The 22,673-nt window shown below is 44.0% G+C and overlaps 1 protein-coding gene across 2 annotated transcripts in view; it reads right to left on the bottom strand.

The window, feature by feature from the left end:
* The window catches only part of LOC308291387 (sodium- and chloride-dependent creatine transporter 1-like), a 66,662-nt gene that overhangs the window by 25,788 nt on the left and 18,201 nt on the right, over window positions 1-22,673 (bottom strand). For both annotated transcript variants that reach the window (XM_080733389.1, XM_080733390.1), the window contains exons 2-4: window positions 12,110-12,241; window positions 7,393-7,675; window positions 4,366-4,498 (exon numbers count right to left, since the gene is read on the bottom strand). In XM_080733389.1, the coding sequence (XP_080589515.1) occupies window positions 4,366-4,498; window positions 7,393-7,675; window positions 12,110-12,241 (548 nt within the window). The remainder of the gene's footprint in view (window positions 1-4,365; window positions 4,499-7,392; window positions 7,676-12,109; window positions 12,242-22,673) is intronic.

Below are 22,673 nucleotides of genomic sequence, written 5' to 3'. Positions count from 1 at the left end.
TCTGCACACTTGATCGCTTCTTTATGTAATGTACGTGTTCTTTATTCTTTATTTTTATATTTTCAATGTTGTTGTAAAGCACTTTGAGTTGCATTCTATGTATGAAAGGTGCTACATAACTAAAAGATCACTATCGGTATTGATAGTTTGATCTAAATACGGATTTAAAAATCATATAAAAATGATTGAAATCAGTCACGACCACTGAGAACTTTAATCCATGAAGTGCAGCTCTCTCTCTCTCTCTCTCTCTCTCTCTCTCTCTCTCCCCCCTCACGTACTACTGCAGTCATTCTGCCTCCTCTCTCTGCCAGCCAATCCCCTCCTGCCACCTCACACAAGGCTATAAGGCCCCTCCCCCCTCCCGTCGTAGCCATGGAAACACCATGTGACAGCACAGCAGGAGAGTGAGTAAGTGTGTGTGTGTGTGCGTGTGCGTGTGCGTGTGTGTGTGTGCGCGCGTGTGTCATTAGAGCCCTACAAGGTTAGACACACTATAGCCAGGCTATATGTGTATTATTACATAATTTACACTAAAGTATATATAATATACAGTATACCAGTATATTAATCTATCTGTTTGTCTGTCCGTCTGTCTGTCTCTCCACATGAATTGTTCTGCAGGCAAATCAATCACTGGTCTACCATTTACTGAATCTCCCTCTCTCCCTCTGTCTCTCTCTCGCTCTCTCCCTCTCTCCCTCTGTCTCTCCCTCTGTCTCTCTCTCGCTCTCTCCCCCTCTCCCTCTGACTCTCTTCTCTGTCCCTCTGGAAGTGGCAATAGAACGATGCAGATAAAATAGCAGCAGACTTATAGTAACACATACTAGGGCATTAACGAAAAAGTCGACAAGTCGACTTCGTTAGACAAGTCGACTCCCACCAGAGAGTTTCGAAAGTGGAAGTTTAAAAAAAGATAATCTATCATTATTGTTGCTCCATGTATGCATCTGTACAGCATTCAAACAGTAGGATTGCTTATTGTCTGTCAGGTGGAAACCTCATATGTCAAAATATATATATATATATATATATTTTTTTTTTCAGGATACAAATTCAACAAATGAACAGCAGCAGAACTACAAGCTCTGATGCAAGCAGGATTGTTTCTGTCCGACAGTCAGCAATGATACCCATGAGGTTATAAAGGTAATTTAAAAAAGGCAGCAGATATAGTAACAGACACTCGACACGCAGCAATAAAACACTAATAGATACAGGACCGATATAGAACAGAGACCTTTGTGCATTATCATCATCTCACGTGCAGTCTGACATATCAGTGTGTGTGTGTGTGTGTGTGTGTGTGTGTGTGTGTGTGTGTGTGTGTGTGTGTGTGTGTGTGTGTGTGTGTGCGCGCATACAGTAGGTGACAGTTGATAGGTAATACAGTTCAACTATGACGTTACACATACAGAAAAGTAACGCTGTGTGTGGCGGCCAGTGTTAAAAAAATAGCTGATATACAAGCCCACAGCGCGGCACTGAGTGCAAATCTTTGAATATATATTTTTCAAAGAAAACTTTTGTAACTCAAATCTCTGCTTCTGGGTGGTCCCTGGAACAACATATTTTGAGATGGGGGTCCGTGGGCCAAATACCTATAGTTTTGGGGGTCTTTGACATGAAAAAGTTTGAGAACCTCTAGATTTAGAAGAATGATTTAGAAGACATTTATAGAATCGGGTCAAAATATTGAAAGACTTGCACACATTTTTCAAAAATGGCAGATCTACTAGCTCGCAGCGCTTTGAGCTCGTATATGTAAGCCATTTACCATGAGAGGGAGTGGGTTGTTGGCTGATTTACCACTGTTTCAGGGTTGTGCCACGAGCCGCAGGCAACCTTTTCTACCACTTTTTCCATATAAATGAAAGAAAACACAGTTGTAACTTGCAAGGATCTTTAGTTACAATCATTAATTGTTTCAGTGGGCGGGTTCCATGAGCCAACTCAAGGTTGTTGGCCTATTTACCACTGTTTTAAACCAATCAGAGTCCAGTATTTGAACATGTGACTAGAAAAAGTGGTAGAACTGCTATTTTTTTTGTATAAATAAGCCATAAAATAATGGTCCATTTCCATTTTCACACACACTGCTCCTCTTCAGTCCAATCAAGAGCAGTGAGAACTCAGTGAGTCTCAAAAGGTTAAAGGGTCCAACGTGTTTGGACCGAGGTGGTCTTCATCGCGGGGCACGTGATGTCCACTCCAGATATCAGATGTCTGTTTGATTTGGCCTTTCAAGGAAATGTAAGCCTTCCCCCCTGATGGCATGTTGACCTCCTACCTACAGGCACCTCCTGTGCAGCGTTGGGCAATAACTATGTACTAAGTTACATACTCTGTAATGTTAACTAGTAGAGTAACTTAATACAATCGCCAAAACAGTAATGCCATAACATTCATTAATCCATCCACGCAGGTCACTGATTTGTTGCTGACCAAGATGGACCATAATTAACCAAGTGTCTTCAGGGGGTCCTCAGAGTTACTACAGGGGGTCCTCCAAATCTTTGTGTGATAGAAACTTTTTTCTCCTTTTTTACCACTTGAATCACATAATCTGAGGACTTTAGCCAAAAATAGCAGATCTACAAGCTCACAACGCCTCACGCTGCGAGGCATTGTGAGCTTGTAGATCGGCCATTTTAGGCAAAGGGGTTTGGTGTAGAGGGGAAAAAGAGCAGACTAAGACTAAGACTAAGACTAACAGAGTGAAAGGTCAAGTTTATTAAGTATTGACGGTTCAACTGGTTAAATAACTGAAAACACAAATTGACATGAATCCAAAATATGCTGATGATTGAGCTGTCAAAAAAAACTATCTGTTGTGGGGGTCGCTACTTCATCTCTCTCTTGACTAAGGGATCCTTGGCCTGAAAATGTTGAAGAACCCTGATTTACACTATAATGTAGGGAGCTGTCACAAGCAAAAAGCGATGTACAAGCTATCGATGCACTGCAATGTGACACGATGCAAGCTTGCAGATATTTTAGATTTTGCCCCTCCCTGACATGTCTTCGCTTTCACTGTTAGATTTTATATTCCTCCTTGCTCTCCCTGCCCCCTCTTTATGTTTTATCTGAAAACAGCTTGCACCAAAACACAGTTTACCCACACACACCTAAAATTGATTCTAATTCCGATGAGTAACTTATTACTCTTCTGGAGAAACCGGCCCTACCCTGAACCTGTACTCGAAGAGAATGACCATTGCCCTCTGAGTGGCTACACACTTTGATAAACAGGACCACGGGCCATTCAAGGTCACTGCGGTATTAGCAGCATCTTTAGCCTTAATCTGACGTGATCCGCGTTGATGTCGCCAAACGAAAAAGGTTCCAACTGACTCAATAAAAGATTAAATAGAAAACAATGGATCTGTCAACATTGAAACGGCTTGATAAAAAACAGTCTCTGCTTTTGGCCTTGGGAGTCGGTGTTGTGTCAGTGTTGCTGGCATCAGGAGTGGTTTTGTCTTCCAAGGGAACTACGTTTTGTTTTGTACAGTAGATTTTGTTTGGTGTTGATTTATGGCGTCTCCACGGCTACAGTCATTGATAAAAGTCAGTGCAGTGGGCTGGAAGGTTGGAGCAAAGTATGCAAGTTGTTCCAAGTATGAGTCATCACACTATTCTCTCTCTCGCTCTCTCTCTCTCTCTTTCTCTGCAACATAGAGTATTGTATGCTTCTCATCAGGAATAGTTTGTATATTAGACCCGTTTGCCTTAGCAAGTCCCGATAGGTTGTTGTTCTGTAACATTTTCAGTTAATCGAATAATCAAGAAGCACTTTTAAATTTTTTATAGATTTTTATAAAACAACTTAATTGATTAGTGTGGTTTAAAATGTATATTCTAAGCCATATTTTATACGTTGTGGTAAAACAGTGTCGCATAGATATTGCAAAAGAACGCAGGTCTACCAGGTCACGACACATCACAACACGATGTGTTGTGAGCTAGTAGAAATTTGTTTTAAAAGATTTTCAATTCTCTCTCTCTCGCTCTCCTCTCTCCCCCCCTCTGTCTGAATATTTGTTCCAGACATGAAATCACAGCTGAGAGCGAAACGGAGAACGCTGGAATGTTGTGAACAACGAGGAATACACACACACACACACACACACACACACACAGACAAACATAGTAGTGGTCTATCTATAACCCTCTCGTGAATGACCCCTGCTCTTTAGACCTGTTATGTAAGACGGCGAACTCGATAGCTAGTACTGTAGCTATACATGTTACGCTATGTGTCATGTCACGTGACCCTCACCGTACAGATGTAGCTGTTGTAAGGCGCACATGTATGTATGCGTGCCTGTGTGTATGTGTGTGTGTGTGTGTGTTGTTAGTTACCTTTCCGGTAGACTTGACTCCCTTCCACACGCAGAAATACACCATGAACCAAACCGCCACCAGACAGGCTAACATCTCCACGTTCATCTCCCCGGGCTCATCCAGACCGTCTGAGATGTTCAACACCTTGCGCCTGGAGAGGAGAGGAGAGAAAAACCTCTCAGTCAATCGAGGATAAATAATTTCTACCGACGTCCTGACAAGATTAAGATACTTTTTGAAATCCCTGGATCCTGCTTCAATAGGCACACTGTACACGGGACAAACAATACATGCATCAGGAGGCACAGATTGCCGCTGGCCATATGGTGGCAGCGTAGACGCACGCTCTAGTGAACAGCGAGGCCAATGTGGTTATAACTATACCTGTATGCACAGTATCTAATGCCCTGGAGGACTCCAGTTAACTATGGGCAGAAACCTCTTATCTCCAAATTTTAACTTTTTGTGTTTTTTTTTTCATAAATGATTGAGCATTCTACAGCGTCACACAAAAGTATCAAAAGTAGCAGATCTTCATGAAAGCTTGAAAATCCTGTAAAGTAGCTTACAGTTTTGGACATAATGAGGTTTCCACCAGACAGAGACGGGGAGATATGGGGTTTAAGTAGTCTAGGATCACTTCAGGGGTTGTATCCGGTCGGGAGCGAAAACTAGTACTCAAAGACTACAATTTGGCTGGAAAGATCAAACCGGATTCAGTTTTAACCCAAAATAATTCCCCTGCGCTCAAGGACATACTTTTAGGGCCTATCTAATAAACTCCTTGATGCAGAGTAGTTTTGCTTTTGAAAAAATTGTTTGGTATATGCATCTTTTAGTCCAACTTGTAGTGACTGGCAAGACTACACTAGGCTACTTGAGCATTTTAAAGTAGGGATTGGGGAAACAAACGGGGAGAACCAAATCAAAGCGACGCCACTTCTTCTAGTGGTTTCTGCTTTAGGCGGAAACCAAACGGCCTGTTGTGAACGAACACCAGGCTTTCCCCCAGAAAGCCTGGTGAGGCGAGGTTAGGGTTTAAGTGGTGAGGGGATGAATTGATACCGTTTACATGTGACCTGTGCAGCGCTGCAAATAGACGGTCATCCCACGGATGTGAACTTCACAGCGGCCGCTCCCAACTACAGCATGTTGTTGTAAACCTGATTCTGGTCTAAAAGAAATGTGCTGGGGGTCCATGGCCAAATACACATTCATTTTGGACCAATCAATGAGGCAGAGCCCTGGAGAAGCCCGGTCAATGAGGTGTCCGTCATCGGCAGTCTGACCCCCCTCGCCAAGGGCCCATTCCCCACCGGGCAACATGCATACCATCCAGGGGTGTCCCACCACATTCTGGGCCCTGGGTACAAGGATTCACTGCGGGCCCCCCCGTGAATGTTCTTCATAGGGGGAGGGGGTTTAACTCATTTAGACAGGGAACGCATTATTGTGCATTTTTTTGTGCTTTAACTATTGAAAAATAGCAGATATACAAGCTCACAGCGCGGCACAGAGTGCTGCGCTGCAAACCCTTTCAAACCTTTTCATGTGAAGGACCCCCAAAATGATATGTATTTGGCCGCAGACCCCCCCATCTCAAAATATTTAGTACCAGGGACCCCCCAGAAGCAAAATTTGAGTTACAAATGTTTGCTTAAAAAAATACAAATATTCAAAGATTTGCACAAGTTTTCACGAGTTTTCAAAAATAGCAGATAGCAGATGTATATCTGCTATTTTTCAGTAGTTAAAGCATGAAATAATTCCAAGCCCCTCCACCTTGGGCCCTAGTCACTCAGTCCCACTTTTCCCCCCCTTGTGACGCCCCTGCATACCGCCAGTGGGCACAGAACCCCCCACCCTGCTGGCACCCTGCATGATGTGCGACCTCCGCCCCAACATACCGGCGGTGGGCACAGGCCCACCCCCCCCCATCCCACCTCCGCCCCCCAGCATACCCCGCCTCACGGGCCCCACGGTCTATGCCACTGTTAGTACGTAACCCAGTGTCAATCTGAGCAGGAAATCATACCGTAATACTAAAATAAAACACACATGTGAATGTTGGCAAGCAGTTTTGGCACTGGTAAGGCCCATTGGGGGAGGAGGGCTCTCATTGCACGGTTATCTTCACAGATATGATGAAGAATGGCAACCACTAGAACCATTTAAACGAAAGTTTCCGGTTCATTTAGCCGATTTAGGCGAGGCAAGTAGGCTTACTGCTTTTCATTTTCAAACCTTTTTTTTCAAAAAATAGACAACCTCACGCTCTTAAACATTTTGGGGGAGGACAAGGACAGGTGTTTTCAATGAATGGTTTAAATGTTTGAAGTCTGTGGGTTTGTAGAGGAAGGGGGTGTGTCTCATAAAATAATTATCAAATATCTAAACACTGAATCAAGTAACTTAAAAAACTGCCCGGGGTCATGTTAACATCTATCAGGCTTTTGTATTTCACCCCCGAACATGTTTGAAAAAGTGATGCACCGATATCTTATCTGTATCGGGTCCCATATTGGGATATCAGACACGAAATCACCGATCACAGATAATAATAAATAAATTCTCTGTCTCTGGCTTAAAAATATGCAATATAATCACGCAATTGTAAGCCCATAACCATACTTTTTAGCATATACTTATTAAATAAACAATATCCCACAATCTTATCCAGCAAACCTTTTTCGTCGCTCCTCCACTTTTGAGACGAGACACGTGTTGCCATTGCATTTTGCACTCAGTTGCACTGACTGCTCTCTGTTATTTGAACTGAAGCCTATCCTACAGTTAATAAATGACTTTAATTGAAAGGTGATGCATTTTTTTTATACTTGCTATGTAGCCTACAGTATCGGGTATCGGTAAAGTATCGGGAAATATCCAAATGTATATATCGGATCGGCTCGAAATTTACCTATTTTGAAAGTAAAATATCCCTTTGAGTCATTACAATAATCGAGCACAAATCACACTATAGTACTTTAGTACTAAACACAACACAACACCACACCACAACACAGAACAGAAGCAGGAACTCACTCCCAGAACTCGATGATGGGCGAGCGGGCGTTCGCCAGGTCCTCGCAGGTCATGTTGGGCGGGAAGGTGGCGTTGGCCAGCGTGGCGTTCACCAGCGTGCCGTTCTTGCAGGCGTCCTGGCGGAAGCTCTCGATGCAGTTGGGCGAGTTCCACGGGTTGTCGCACGTGGACCAGGGCAGCGTGGCGTTGAAGGACTTGATGAAGTAGTAGAAACCCCAGGCCAGGACCATGATGTAGTAGGTGTTACAGAAGAACACGATGACCATGGACGCATAGCCCAGACCTGGAGGAGAGGAGAGAGAGAGAGAAATACCGTCAGAATTGTCAGAATATGACCTCAACCTTTTCAGGGCGCAACCCCCCAAATTATCATATTTTAACTGGGGACCCCAACCACCCTACGAGCGGTAGGGTGGGTGAAGCATTACATTTTGTACCAGTAAGACTCCCTAATCGGGAGATAAGCGAATGTCAGGTTGCATACACAAACTTTAGAAGGCAATGGTAGCCAATCAGGAGGGAATATGGGAAATGGGACAGATCCATGTTGATGACATGACTTTAGAGATACTGTGTACCGCTTTGCGTGATTTTAGGGCAAAATCTGTTGGTGCCAAAAGTGTCCAAAAATGTGTTGCAAGAATTAGGCTCATGGTGGTGATAGAAGAGGCCCATGTGAGAAATGAAGGGAGTGTGTGTGAAAAGGTTGGCATGGATAGGGGCAACGGTGGCGGAGATATGAGTAGGGCACGTGACGTGACGTGTGACGGACAGACAGACTGACTGCTGGTGGAGGTTTTGATTGTAACTGCGACGTTTTGATTGTAACTGCGACCTGACGGTCGCAGTTACATGCTGACATGCCCTGACATGCTCACAATGCCTCGCGTTGCGAGGCGGTGTGAGCATGTAGATCTGCTATTTTCACAATGTCTGCCTATTTGTCAATGTCTGCCTCATTTGAAAATATTTGTCACTTTAGAAATGTTGCATGTACCCTCTATACACTCAAACTTTATATCCGTGGACCCCCCAAAATAATTCGGAGACGCCAAATTACAGGTTGAGAACCACTGCACTAAACGTGCTGTAACTGAGTTATTAAAAGTTCATATAAATTCACTCCGGGGGGGATTCAGAGGGAACTCCTTCAGAAATCAGTTTGGAGTGTTCGATGTTTGGAAAATTCAGAGCACTGAAACGATGAAAATAAACAGCAGAAGCTGCTGTCACAAGGTACTGTCACAAGGCAACCAAAGCCATGATGGCACCCGCATACATATCTTTCAGGACACGATCCACCCCTACTAAAACCCTCCCTGGTGCTCACTTCGATCAGCTAAACACAAGAAGGCTGTTTGAGTCCTGTTTGAGTCCCGCACTCTTCTCTGTTTCTAGCTCCCAAACTGTGGAATAAACTCCTGCTTGCACTCAGGACTGCAGGCAACAATTTTAATTGGCCTGGAATAGTCTGAAAACTCACAGCTCTTCAGACTTGATCTCACCCTCCAGCACATTTTATACCCTGGTGTCACCTTTATTTGATGGATGCAAGTCGGCTATGTACAATAGCTACTGTATGTTTGTTACTTATTAACATTGTTTTAGTGTTGTAGTAGTCAGCTCCCAGTGACCAACAGAAGAAGACTGTGGTTATACTGGTCAGCTCCCAGTGGCCAACAGTAGAAGACCATGATTGTACTGGTCAGCTCCCAGTGGCCAACAGTAGAAGACTGTGGTTGTACTGGTCAGCTCCCAGTGACAAACAGTAGAAGACTGAGGTTGTACTGGTCAGCTCCCAGTGACCAACAGAGGAACATTGTGGCTGTACTGGTCATCTCCCAGTGACCAACAGAGGAACATTGTGGCTGTACTGGTCAGCTCCCAGTGACCAACAGAGGAACATTGTGGCTGTACTGGTCATCTCCCAGTGACCACCACCACCAGCAGCAGCAGGCTGCTATAGTGTTACAGGCGTAACTGGGTGTAAATCTGACCTGGAAGTCAAACTTACAGAAACAGAAATAAAACCCATGTGACAGCATAAAGATAGCTGGGGAGGGAGGGAGGGACCCGAGGAGACGCAAGGTTCAGAGGAACCCAGCGGGACACTGGACACCATGGAGTGTCCTTGGATCAGTCCCTGGAACTCAGAGGATCTCAAGAGGTCATAATTAATCTGCCAACACTTACAGGCGGATCCATTTCAACCTTAAAGGATGATTTCATCGCCACTTTTCAACCTATCTTCATATAATTAGGGATGGGAATCGAGAACCGGTTCTTGTTAAGAACCGGTCCCTGGAGGATCGATTCCTTGGAATCGTTAGCCAAAGTCCTTAACGATTCCGCTATCGATGTGTGCATATGCATGATGACTTCACACACAGGACACGCTGCCTTGTTTTGACGTCCCCCCGAGTAAAAATAGTTTGGGTCAGCTCAGTACAGCTTTGGATCGCCTAAATTAGCCGAGAATGCCATCTAAAACGTGTTAACACGTCTTGGGCACAGAAAGTGTTAACCCATTATGGACGGGTACACATTAGTGTGTATTACAGTACATGTACAGCAGGGTAGGCAACCTTACACTGGCACAGGTTTGGGTGATCACTGGCACACTGGCAGAAGTGCGAGAGCGAGAACTCATACTGTATCTATATGCAATTTACATCCTGCATATACTGTAAATCTACATTCAAACTGATAACTTTGAGTGGGTTATTGCTTGAGTCTAATGATCATTAGGTCTACATCCTAATGTAAAAGAATATATTTCTAAAGAAGGACAACAATAAAGGTTGTTATTTACAGCCTGTCAAAATCAATTGGACATTTTGATGTGGCGTGGCGTCATAATTAAACATAATGTTGATATGACTATCAAGAAAATGAAAATTTGGCATATGTCAGATATATTGCCGACCCCTGATGTAGTACAGTAATTTTTTAAAACAATATTTTTTTCTGATCTTTTTCTATGCCAAAGGTGACTGTAAGCTATCAAATAGTTTTGGAATTTTGTTTCTAGCTGCTACAGAGGCTGAGTAATATGTTTTCCAGTAAACAGTGGGTCATTTTCAAATCAGACTTAGGTCTTTAAGACTTTTTTTCAAAACTGACTTAATTCGGGGGAACATGAATACGTGGACATACATAAATTGTTTAAATGTTCATGAGTGTGTGTGTGTGTGTGGGGGCAGGTTGTTATCACACAGGCTGAACCTTGTATCAGTTTGATAACAGGTTGGTAATTTTCCAGTAGAAGTCATGTGACTCATGTCACACACACACACACACACACACACACACACACACACACACACACACACACACACACACACACACACACACACACACACACACACACACACACACACACACACACACACACACACACACACACACACACACACACACACACACACACACACACACACCTGACTACTGTACATTCACATCATCACCTTATCACTTTTATAAAGTACATTATCGTGCTGTTATCACTTTATATAGACTCTCACATCTACATTTAACAGTCCATTATCCACCCCGACCGCATGACATTTAGTCATGTGTGTGTTTTAAGGTGAGAGGTCATGTCCAGTGGAAGGGCGGCTCAAACATTGTCATGTTGTGCCAGAGAGGTTTGCCAACGGCTCTGAGCTGCGTGTATCTATTCTGCATCTGGCTTAAGGCAAGACCCAAATTCAGAGTGAACATTTTTAACTGAAATCTTTGCCTCTGGGGGTCCCTGGAACAACCTATTTTGAGATGGGGATCCGTGGCCAAACACATATCATGTTGGGGGTCCTTGACATGACAAAGTTTGAGAACCACTGATGTAGGCCGATTCTACAAATGTCTTCTAAATCCTAACAGTTTTCTGAAAAAAACATATCGTCGTTGTCGGGTGGAAATCTTGTATGTCCAAAACCGTTCGTTTTTATCAAAAAAAAAAAAAAAAAACTTAACTAGTGAAAACAGCCGATCTACTGTGTGCTTGTAGATCTGCTGTTTTCACTACTTTTGTGCGACGGCCTTGTGTGATGAAGCAGGGCTTTACTTCACGAGAAAAAAAAACACATTTGAAACTTGGAGATACGAGGTTTCTGCCCGACAGTGACGATATGTTGCTATATCAGTGGTTCTCAAACTTTGTCATGTCAAGGATTCGCGTGGTTGAAAACATTCCATGCTTTTCACAAATGTTCAAGATAGGGCAGGATCTCCTGAACATCAGATTGCGGCCCATTTCGTTTGGCCCATTCGTTTTTATGGCTCATAACTAAATATCCAGGGTTTTTTTGTAACCTTTCCGATCAAAACATTTCAATAAAAAATCTTTCAAGAGATTTCCAGAAATATTAGAACATCAGATCTACAAGCTTCACAGCGTGTCGCGGTGCAATGTGTTGTGAGATGGTAGATCAGCTATTATCAGCTATTTTAACTGTTATTGCATAAGGCTTAAGTACCACTTGGTATGGGAATTGCACACCGCATTTATTTACATTACGCACTGTTGGCAACAATGCTGATACTGTAGCCCAGCGTATCGTTGGTAATGTGTCCATTCATCAATTATAGGATATATATATTCCCTCGTAAAACACATGGGTGTCTGTGCCCTCACAGCCTCTTGGGTGTGTGTGTGTGTGTGTGTGTGTGTGTGTGTGTGTGTGTGTGTGTGTGTGTGTGCGAGCGTGCGTTGTACCTTTAAATAGGGGAGCGATGTTCCAGACATTGATACTTCCCGCTTTCATGAACTGTCCCAGAGCGATCTCCAAGAAGAAGATGGGAATCCCTCCGACGAAGCAGATCAGCACGTAGGGAATTAAAAACACTCCTGAAAAACAGAGAGAAAGAAATATACAGTCATCATACTGTATATACACACAACACACACATAAAAGACTCTCAAGGAACTGTTCCTTTGAGCTTGCGGTTAAGAGTGTCCGCCCTGAGACTGGGAGGTTAGGGGTTTGATCCCCCGTCTGGGTCATATCAAAGAAAGACTATCAGACCTTTTTTCCAGAGCGCTTCCGTGTGGCTGCGGTGTCAGCACGCACACACACACACACACACACACACACACACACACACACACACACACACACACACACACACACACACACACACACACACACACACACACACACACACACACACACACACACACACACACACACACACACACACACACACACACACACACACACACACACACACACACACAGCTTGGCAGTTATGTTTGCCGCTCTGAGAAATCGCTCTATAAAAATGGGACCCATGTTGCCTCCACTCAGCATTAAGGGGTTGGATTGGGGGGGTAAGTCCCTGTACTTGTACATCAAGCTGCCATGTGTGGGCCACATGGCTCAGCAAGGCTGACTCCAGGAAGTATACCTTTATTAGAGAGATAAACCCCTCGAGTTGCATAATCTTGCGTAGGGCTGTCACAAATATTACATAATCGTCTAATCGCAATTATTTGACATAATCGCAATTATTTTGTGATACTCGTCATAATCGTTTACATGTTGAAAAATGTTTATATATGTTCGAACGTTTAAAAAATTGTGGAAATAGCAGACAATAGCAGTTGTGAGCTACCACTATCAATGTTCTTTTTAAAGTGTAAAGTTGTCAAATATGTCCTTCATTTCTTTGTATATTTAGGTTATGTGTCATATCTGCCATGTGCAACTTCAAAGCCTACAAGCCAAACAGAAATGTAATTGTCAACGACAAAAACAATTAAATCGTTAATCGCAATTATTTGAGTGACAATTAATCACTATGTAAAATGGCTTAATCGTGACAGCCCTATTCTCGTGTTCCACTCTCCCATAACTAGCTGCACGCTCCCACCCTACATAATCTCCCCCGAAATAACAAACTTCATGAGATGACATGACACACGTGTAAACACATAAAGCCTATTTGAATACAAATAGAGACAGATACATACTGTACATACACAAACAACGGACAAAAGCTCTCTGTCCCTCTCTCTCTGTCTGTCGTAGTCAGTCTCTGTCCCCCTCTCTCTCTCTCTCTCTGTCTCTCTCTGTGTCATAGTCAGTCAACTCTGTCCCTCACTCAATTCAATTTCAATTCAATTCAAATTTAAAAAGCTTTATTGGCATGATAAAATGTCTTACATTGCCAAAGCATACATATAACAAAACAAATCAAAACATTGCATATACAGGGAAACGACAATAAACATCCTAACAATCACTATCTCTGAGGTAGTCAGTCAGTCTCTCTCTCTCTCTCTGTCGTAGTCAGTCAGTCAGTCAGTGTCTCTCTCTCTCTCTCTCTCTCTCTCTCTGGTAGTCATTCTCTATGTCCCTCTTTCTGTCCCTCTCTCTGTCTTACTGCTATGTTAATTGGTGTGACAACAAAGCGGGATAGAGGTCCATACACACAAACGCTACCCCGGGGAGTAAGTGGGTCAATGTGTGTGTGTGTGTGTGTGTGTGTGTGTGTGTGTGTGTGTGTGTGTGTGTGTGTGTGTGTGTGTGTGTGTGTGTGTGTGTGTGTGACATGCTATTTGGCATGAAGAACACTGGTTCGTATACAAAAAGCAAAGACGAAATACGCCAAAGCCATGTTTTCACTACAAGTGCCAGTATACGTCTCCAGCTAAAGAATTAGCATAAGTTGCTGGCATAGGCAGTGGGAGAGTAGTTTTCACATGCCCTCCTTGGCAGCATAAAAGTAGCCTACTGGTAATGCCTGTTATGTGCGACTGTTTTAATTTGTGTCATCGTAAAGTGGAATAGTACATTGTACTTGCGCAAGAGGGTTTTCCCATGGTATCAAATAATGATGTTTGACCCCCAGTATATTTGACCCCGTCAAATACTGATATTTGACCTGTGAATCCCACCATATTTGACCCCCTAACCTGTGACATGATGCAGGTATATCATCATCATCATCAGCACCGCTCTATTAAGTTTCACACAGGTGTGATTTTTTTTAAAGGCATCTTATTAAATCATGTGAACGACAGCTGTGCGCCGCTGCGTTTCTGTGTGCCCCTTTTCTCTGCCTCTCTCCCAACCCCTCACCATACACAGAGCTCATCCAGTATCCATTCCAAAGTGACTGTCTCTCTCTCTCTCTCTCTAAACCAATGCTCGCTCGACCACAACGACCGGTCCGTAAGAACGCTCTCTCTCGTTCTCTATGTCGACGTCATCAAGTTATCCGGAACAAGTGATCTTCACTGATTTCACACCCTTTTCCACTACATTAGTGAGATTACTACTATAGGAAGCTTGCCGAAGGTTTTAGAACACCAAAGCTGACGCCATACAAGATGTGTGCACTATTCTGCCTGCACTTTGGCTATATATATAGCCATATATAGCTACAGTATATATATTATGTGAAAACACACCTCAAGAATTAGAAAGAGTGGATTGAGAGAGAGGCAGGCTGTCCAGATAGACAGTCTGTCTTAGTCTGTCTGTCTAGTCTCTTCTCTCCTTTAATACCTTAATGCCTTTAAATAACTTTCTGATGACTTATGTAAAGGTGTTGCGTGTCGGAACTTTGAGCTAGCTGGCTGTATTGTGACAACTGTTGTGTGTTCATGTCAATAATGGCGTGTGTGCTTACTATTCAACATGTGGTACTGCTGCTTTATACATCTTAAATCCCACTAAAACATGAATGTAAGCCAACTGGATCACTTAAGATGCCCCTGGACCGGATTCCCAATGGATCCATCCTAGCATTACTTTAGGCCTGCAACTATCGGCTTATTTTCTTAGCGATTATTCTATTGAATCATTCGTTTTATAATTTTGTTTCATACATTTACTCCATTAGCCCTATTTTATACCTAGACTATTTGAAAATAGTCGGTCTACAAGCTCACAACATGTCGCATCGCGGCACGTTTTGAGGATGTGACGCGTTGTGAGCTTGATCTGCTATTTTCAAACCTTTTCTCATTACTTTAAGTATTTATTGATGCCAAAACTTGTACTTACTTACTTCTACATGTAACAGAGTATTTCTACATTGCAGTATTGATACTTTTATTTAAGTAAAACATTTGAGTACTTTTTTCCACCACTGGCAGTATGGCTGTAGATCCCTGGGCTAAATGTTAAGCCACTGGAGGATTCAATGTTTTGCAATCCATTTACAGTAAAAACATCATGTTGCCAGTTTCAACTTGTCATCGGGTGAATTAAGGTGATGCGTGATGGGCATTAAGGTGATGCATAGAAATGCACACTCACAATAAACACACACACACACCCGCGCACATACACACACACATAACTGAATGAAGGCCAATCATGAGTGCATGAATAGGCAACAGTCCTCTTTCATTCACTCACATTCTTTCTCTCTCTCTCCCACTTGTCCTCCACTGTCTCTCTCTCTCTTTCACTCTGTCAGGGTCTCTCTCTCTCTCTCTCACAACTCATTGAGAAACACATCATGTAGGAGCTGCCTGTTAGTCATGTATGAGCATGACGGCCTTGTGTGTCTCAGCCTTGAATGACGCACATTAACCGCATCCTATTTTTTTGTATACCTTATTAGTCCCTGCGGGGGAAGTTCAGTGTCAGCTCACAATGTGTGGCAACGTGACACGCACGTTGAGAGCTTATATTCCCTGCTATAATGTTCACCCATTATGCCGAGCCCAGAATAGAGACTATAGGGTTCATGTGGTTAAGCCGAAGGGGTGAAAGTGAGACCATAAGAACTACAGAAATAGAGTCACACCTATCTATCGCCCAACGGTTAGCCGCCGCTAAGCAGTTTGGCCATTCGGTTACAATTACAATGCTAACCGTTAGCTCAGCTAAGCTGGGTTAAGCACAGCATTGCTAAGCTAAGTCACTGGGATACGTGTGCTCCATCCATCCATCTTCATCCACTTATCCCACTCCCAAGGTAGCGAACGAGACCTTTGCCCCCCCGAGTGAAGGAGTAGGCAGTATAGGGGCCGGGGGCTTGTTGTGAGGGAGGCGAGGACGGAGAGGGAGATCAGTGCTGCTGCGACTTAGGGTGACCATATTTTCAGCCGCTCAAACCGGGATGCGAACCACTGTCGCCTAAAACCTCAAAGCGATGCGCACGTGCGCGTGCCCATTCTCTAACGTTCGTGCACACGCACATACATGCCGCAGGGTTGCATACAGGCAGTGAGTGCTCATGTTTTCTGATTGTTTAGGTGAGCATGTTTACATGAAAAGAACATGTTAAATGTCTATGCAACCACTGAAAACAGCTATTACTATTATTTTAATTCTGGCAAAAAACCGGGACAACTTTGTAGTGAATGTTGAAAACAGGGACATATTAGTGTTTTAGAGATATTTGTCGGGACACCGGGACACGCAGCTTGAAAACGGGACAGTCCCAGCCAAACTGGGACGTCTGGTCACCCAGACGTTCAATGTACCGCACCGTTGTGAGGAAAGGAGAGCCGAGCCAGGAGGCAAACCTCCCAATCTACTGGTCAATCTTTGTCACCCCAGAGAGACTCTGGGTAGAGCATCCTTTACCTGGAAAGGAGCCAGTTGTGTGCCTTTTACTCTGTGCTTGATATTGTTTACAATACAGTTAACTTTGAACAAACATGACATTCTAAACCTGGAAACCACGGCTACAGTCTCAAGACTAGGTTAGACATTCTTACTCAGGCCTCATGCAGGGCTTCTCTCCCTAGCTAGGGACCTAGGGGTCTTTGGGGCACACCCTGACACCGCTGGGAAGAGAGGAGGCCCAGATGAGGGATTTGATCTTGCTACGCTGGACTTGGAATGCCTCAGGAGGAGTCGTGTCCCCCAGTTAGAAGGAAACAATGTGGCCGGTGGAAATGAAGCCCTGGGAATCTATGTTGGAACTGTTACCTCTGTAACCCTATATACAGTACTCTCACAAGATAATACGGGCAGAGCACATAGACACAGGAGACGGGGGGCCAAGACACATTTTCGTACCACCCAAGGTGACCATAACATTGTTGTATATGTGTCTTCCTACAATGGCTGTAATTTATATTGTAAATAGGTTATTACAGAGAGATGGTAATTTCAATAATGGCCCCTGCACGGACTACAGAGAAAGAGGCAAACGCAATAAGGGATATGAAAATGACATGTCAATAGCACCTTGATCATCACATCATCATTTAATTTTCCTCGCCATCACACCGTGTCGTCGTCAGCACACCCATCAACACCTGGCCTTACCAGGGATCTGCCGTCCAACCTTAACGAGTCGGGCCTGTTCGTACAACCATAACGAGCTTCCATTACTGGACGGCTCACCAGGCTGTATCAAGCCACCCTAACGAGCCTCTTAACGTGCGGCTTGCTCTGTCACAGCTGGCTGACAGAACAGGACATACAGGACAACAGGGCTTCCCATGTCCTGTGCAATGGAGCTCAACTTATGAAAAAAGTGCATTTCATCTACTACAGCAAAATGCACACTGTGATTGGTCCATTTTGACATACAGAAAATTACATGGGATTTAAGTGGTTTATAACATGTTATAAACCACTTAAATCCCATACGATAATATTGTAGTGTCCTCATCCTCATGCGTGGCTGCAAATCGCTCCATCGAGTGAGCTAGCTCTCTTGGCACAGCAGGGTTGTTGTTGTTGGCTGGACTGGTGGTGATTGGAACTTGGGGTTCGATCCCAGCTCAGGGCACATGCACGTCACAGCATAGTCAACATTACAATGCCAAATACAGTGTGATGCCTGGTGAGCTTGTAGATCTGTGGCTGATCTAGTGGCCGGCGTCACGTCATCGCGGCCTTGATCTTTGACCACTAGATTGCACCACCTGTCAGATTGAGTTACAGATGCAATATAGGAAGCTGCCTCGTCCTTGTGTTGTGTTGGACGCGGATGATGATGGAGCGCATGGGGGCATTGAGGACCAGTGGTGGAAAAACTACTCGCATTTCTTTACTTCAGTAAAATTAAGGGCCTTTCAGACAGCGCGCGGGGGCTCCCACTTGGGTCAGAGGGGACCGCGCCGCGGTGAGACACAAACACACTCGCTCAGCGAGTAAACGCCGCGTGGCATCTCACAAAGATGACCACAATCCAGCTCACGCCGCCGGCGTGCACATGCACGAATGAGCACACGCGAGGAGATTTTACGGGACCGCGCCCGCTCGCCTCAAAACTTCTCCGTGCAGCCAACATAACCGCCCGTCTCTCATTGAAAATTAATTACTAGGACGCAGCGACCGTCTGTAGGGCACTATACTCTTGTTATAAGTAAAAGTCCAGAATTCAAAATTGACTTGAGTAACAGTATGAAAGTATCTGCAGTTTTCAAATGTATAAAATGTAAACAAATCTAAAATATATAAAAGTATTATTTTAAATAGCAGATCTACAAGCTCACAATGCGCTGCACCACATGGGTGGATGAATCACCGCCGAAATGTATAGGGCTGAAGTGGTTAATGTATGTTTTGTAATAATAATCAAAATCTACAAAGTAACTAGTAACTAAAGTTTTCAAATAATTGTAGTAGAGTAAAAAGTACAATATTTGCCTTTGAAATGTAGTAGACATCAAAGTATAGAAAGTTGAACACTCAAGTAAAGTAAAATAAAAAATAACTCAAAATTAAAGTACATTACCTGTACTTAGTTAGTTACTTTATACCACTGTTGGAGGACAGCTACACAAACAGCCTGCATCAATACAATAGTTTTGCAATAAGGCTTCGTGGCTCCACAGATAAACAGAGAAATGGTAAACAACTAAAACAATAAAACCAATGCAATAACAATAAATACTGTAAATACACCAGCATACAGAGAGGGGGGTGTGGTCGGCATTATGACAGAAGATGACAGATGTGGGTGCATGACATTCATCTCTCTCTCTCTCTCTCTCTCTCCCTCTCTCTCTCTCTGATGTGTGTGTTTGTATTACTATGCTTGTGAGAGACAAATGTCCCCACAAGTATAGTACTTGAGGAAAAGTCACTGCGAGGACAATGTTACCGTCCATGCCTAACAGAAACAAGCTTTACAGTGTTACCCGTATTGCTTCCAAGATCATGGGACTTCCCACACCCACACTTGCTGCTATGAACAATAAGGCCATGTGATGGCCTTATTGTTCATATCAGCACGTTCAATAACAAATGACACTGATCGTCCCCCGTATCGCTACTTCCACCTCACGTCATTGGGGCGAAGATACAGAACCCTAAACTGTTGATGTTCTCACCAGTATAGTAACACAAACGTGTGTGTGTGTGTGTGTGTGTGTGTGTGTGTGTGTGTGTGTGTGTGTGTGTGTGTGTGTGAGAGTGAGTCAGGAACGAGCTGGGCCCCTGATTCAGCCCGGGAAAAGGAGTTGGAGAGGCCCTCATTGCACCAGTGGCCGCGCACCAGATTTTTTTCGCCTTCCGGGTGTGCTGCAAGGCCCTAAATACTAACCGATGAGCGGTTACTGTGTGTGTGTGTGTGTGTGTGTGTGTGTGTGTGTGTGTGTGTGTGTGTGTGTGTGTGTGTGTGTGTGTGTGTGTGTGTGTGTGTGTGTGTGTGGTCATGACAACCTAACAAAGGTCACAGAGACCAGGGCAAATGGAACGCAGAGAGACACACACACAGACACAGGGGATGTTAATCATTTCTTAATGAATGAACCGAGTCATCTCATTCAACATGGAAACATTCCTGACATACGTAACATATGGACAGAGAAATAGTTATGACAGAGGAGAGGAGAGGAGAGGACAGAGGAGTAAAGCAGTAGAGGGTCTGGTCTTGTTGACAACAGGATTAAGAGATTACAGGCCAGTTAATCTGATGGCCACGTGGCGAGGGATGATGATGTCACCCAGGGCAGCCACCCACACACACACACACACACACACACACACACACACACACACACACACACACACACACACACACACACACACACACACACACACACACACACACACACACACACACACACACACACACACACACACACACACACACACACACACACACACACACACACACACACACACACACACACACACACAAATTATAGCCATGAACTTTAACCCCTGACCCCAGAGTGAGCCCGTTTTCAGGTCAGGACCTCCAGAAGGCTCCCCCATTGGTTGATTTTCCGGCCCTCTCTGATCGGTTTGGGCCTTTGGGGCAAGAGGTGAAGTAAAACAGAAAGTGCTGTTTTGGTGGTACGGAAAGGAATAGGTTATCGGGTCAAACAACACTCCCTTGTAATACCCTCCCTTTACCCACCCCGTCTCAGCCAAACACATGTAGGATATCTGAGCACATAAATGCACATAAATGCTCAAACTCTGTCCCCCGTCTGACTCTAGGAGGAGAAGATGTTGCAACATCAAAATGTAAACCATTGGATTCAATAACGGTTTGCACTCCCTCATCTCAGTGCATATGAACCACCCATCTGTCAACAACATGATTCCTGTATGCCGTTGTATTTATTGCATAGCTGTTTACCACTTTATTTGTGGTCCTCTTTATTAATCACGACGCAAAAGCAATTGCTAAACTATTGTAATGACGTGTGTGTCATGTGTTTGTTTGTGTGTGTGTTTGTTTGTGGGAATCCACAATGACCTTTAGTAGCCTCATAAGACAGACGCTGCCACATTTCCAAATACTTCTCCTGCTTACCAGGAAAATTACGATTTCTTTCTTTTTCCTAGAATTACAGACCATCTCTGCATTCCAAGATTGTGGATGAGACAGACAGACAGACAGACAGGCTGGCTGGCTTTAAAGACCAACAATAATCCAATAATACAATGGCTGCATTATCCACAGATCACAACACAAGGCCATCAAATCTGTTTATTATACAGTATTCAAGTTTCCAAAGGGTTCACACAAAAGACAGTGGTGAAAATAATCAGAACCGAGACGGAGCAGCAGCAAAGCTGGCTTCACCGAGACAAAACATGGACCAGACAAAACGGCACGTCAAAACAGAATCAAAAGTAAAGATAAAAAGTTAACACAAAAACAAACATCACAAGTTGTAATGAAACTGCTGGTCAATCCAGTGTCCAATATGCGAGCCATTGCTCATTGTCCGACAAATGACCGAATCCTTAAATTGTAACTTTAGAAATGTGCAGATACACTGTAGGCCTATACACTTACTATGTAGTGAAGTATGTTGGTTTGTTTACTGTCGAGTGAGAAAACTAAGCTAATCATCTGGGGACCCCCCAAAATAACTTTGGGGGTCCCCCCAGGGGTTTCTGACCCTCAGTTTGGGAACCACTGTGTGCGTGTGTTGCAATATTTGCGTGTACCTGTGTGTTGTGTAGATACTGTGAGGTAACAGCTGTTTAATACACTGCCCCACACACACACACACACACACACACACACACACACACACACACACACACACACACACACACACACACACACACACACACACACACACACACACACACACACACACACACACACACACACACACACACACACACACACACACACACACACACACACACACACACACACACACACACACACACACACACACACACAGAGAGAGAGAGTACAAGGACAGGACAGATTTCAGAATGATGAGCAATACTGAAGCTCTGGGACATTTTATGATCAGTGGCCTGTGCGTGCGTGCGTGCGTGCGTGCGTGCGTGTGTGGTGCCTTGCATGGTTTCCTCCGCAATCGGTGTATGAATGTGTGGGTGAATGTAATGCACAATCTCTGTAAAGCGCCTTGGATAAAGGCACTATATAAATGCACCATTTATGAAGCTGTCCATTGCAAACTCTCAGTATATAAAACCCAAATTCAACCTGTTTGCCAACAACACACGCAGACAATACAAGTCAGGATTTGGGTCAGGTCATCATTTATATCTTGTGATCTGTATCCTGATAATGTGATAATTCACCTCCTGTGAATACAGTTTGCATTTGCCTGGCACGCATCTGCACAGGTTTTTCATTGTGCTGATATTCACCAGGGGACAGAGAGGAGACTCCCAGCCTTCTCTTGAAAGACCTTTGTTATTTCTGCCCATAATGCCATATTCCAAGTGCCCAGGGACCACTCCACTGCTACTAACCGACTCGGAGGGCCCTCTGTGTGGCTTCTACTACATAGCCACAGACCACATTGGAGCTTTTGGAACCCGCCACAACCAGACACCCTCTCCCCGCCTATGAGCTCAAATCCTGGGCATGGTTAGTACCATGGCCTGCCTAGAGGCCTGTGACTT

The sequence above is a fragment of the Nannobrachium achirus genome, assembly GCF_963921795.1.
Source record: "Nannobrachium achirus genome assembly, chromosome: 9".
Lineage (NCBI taxonomy): Eukaryota > Metazoa > Chordata > Actinopteri > Myctophiformes > Myctophidae > Nannobrachium > Nannobrachium achirus.
This window is presented reverse-complemented; position numbering and strand designations above follow the sequence as displayed.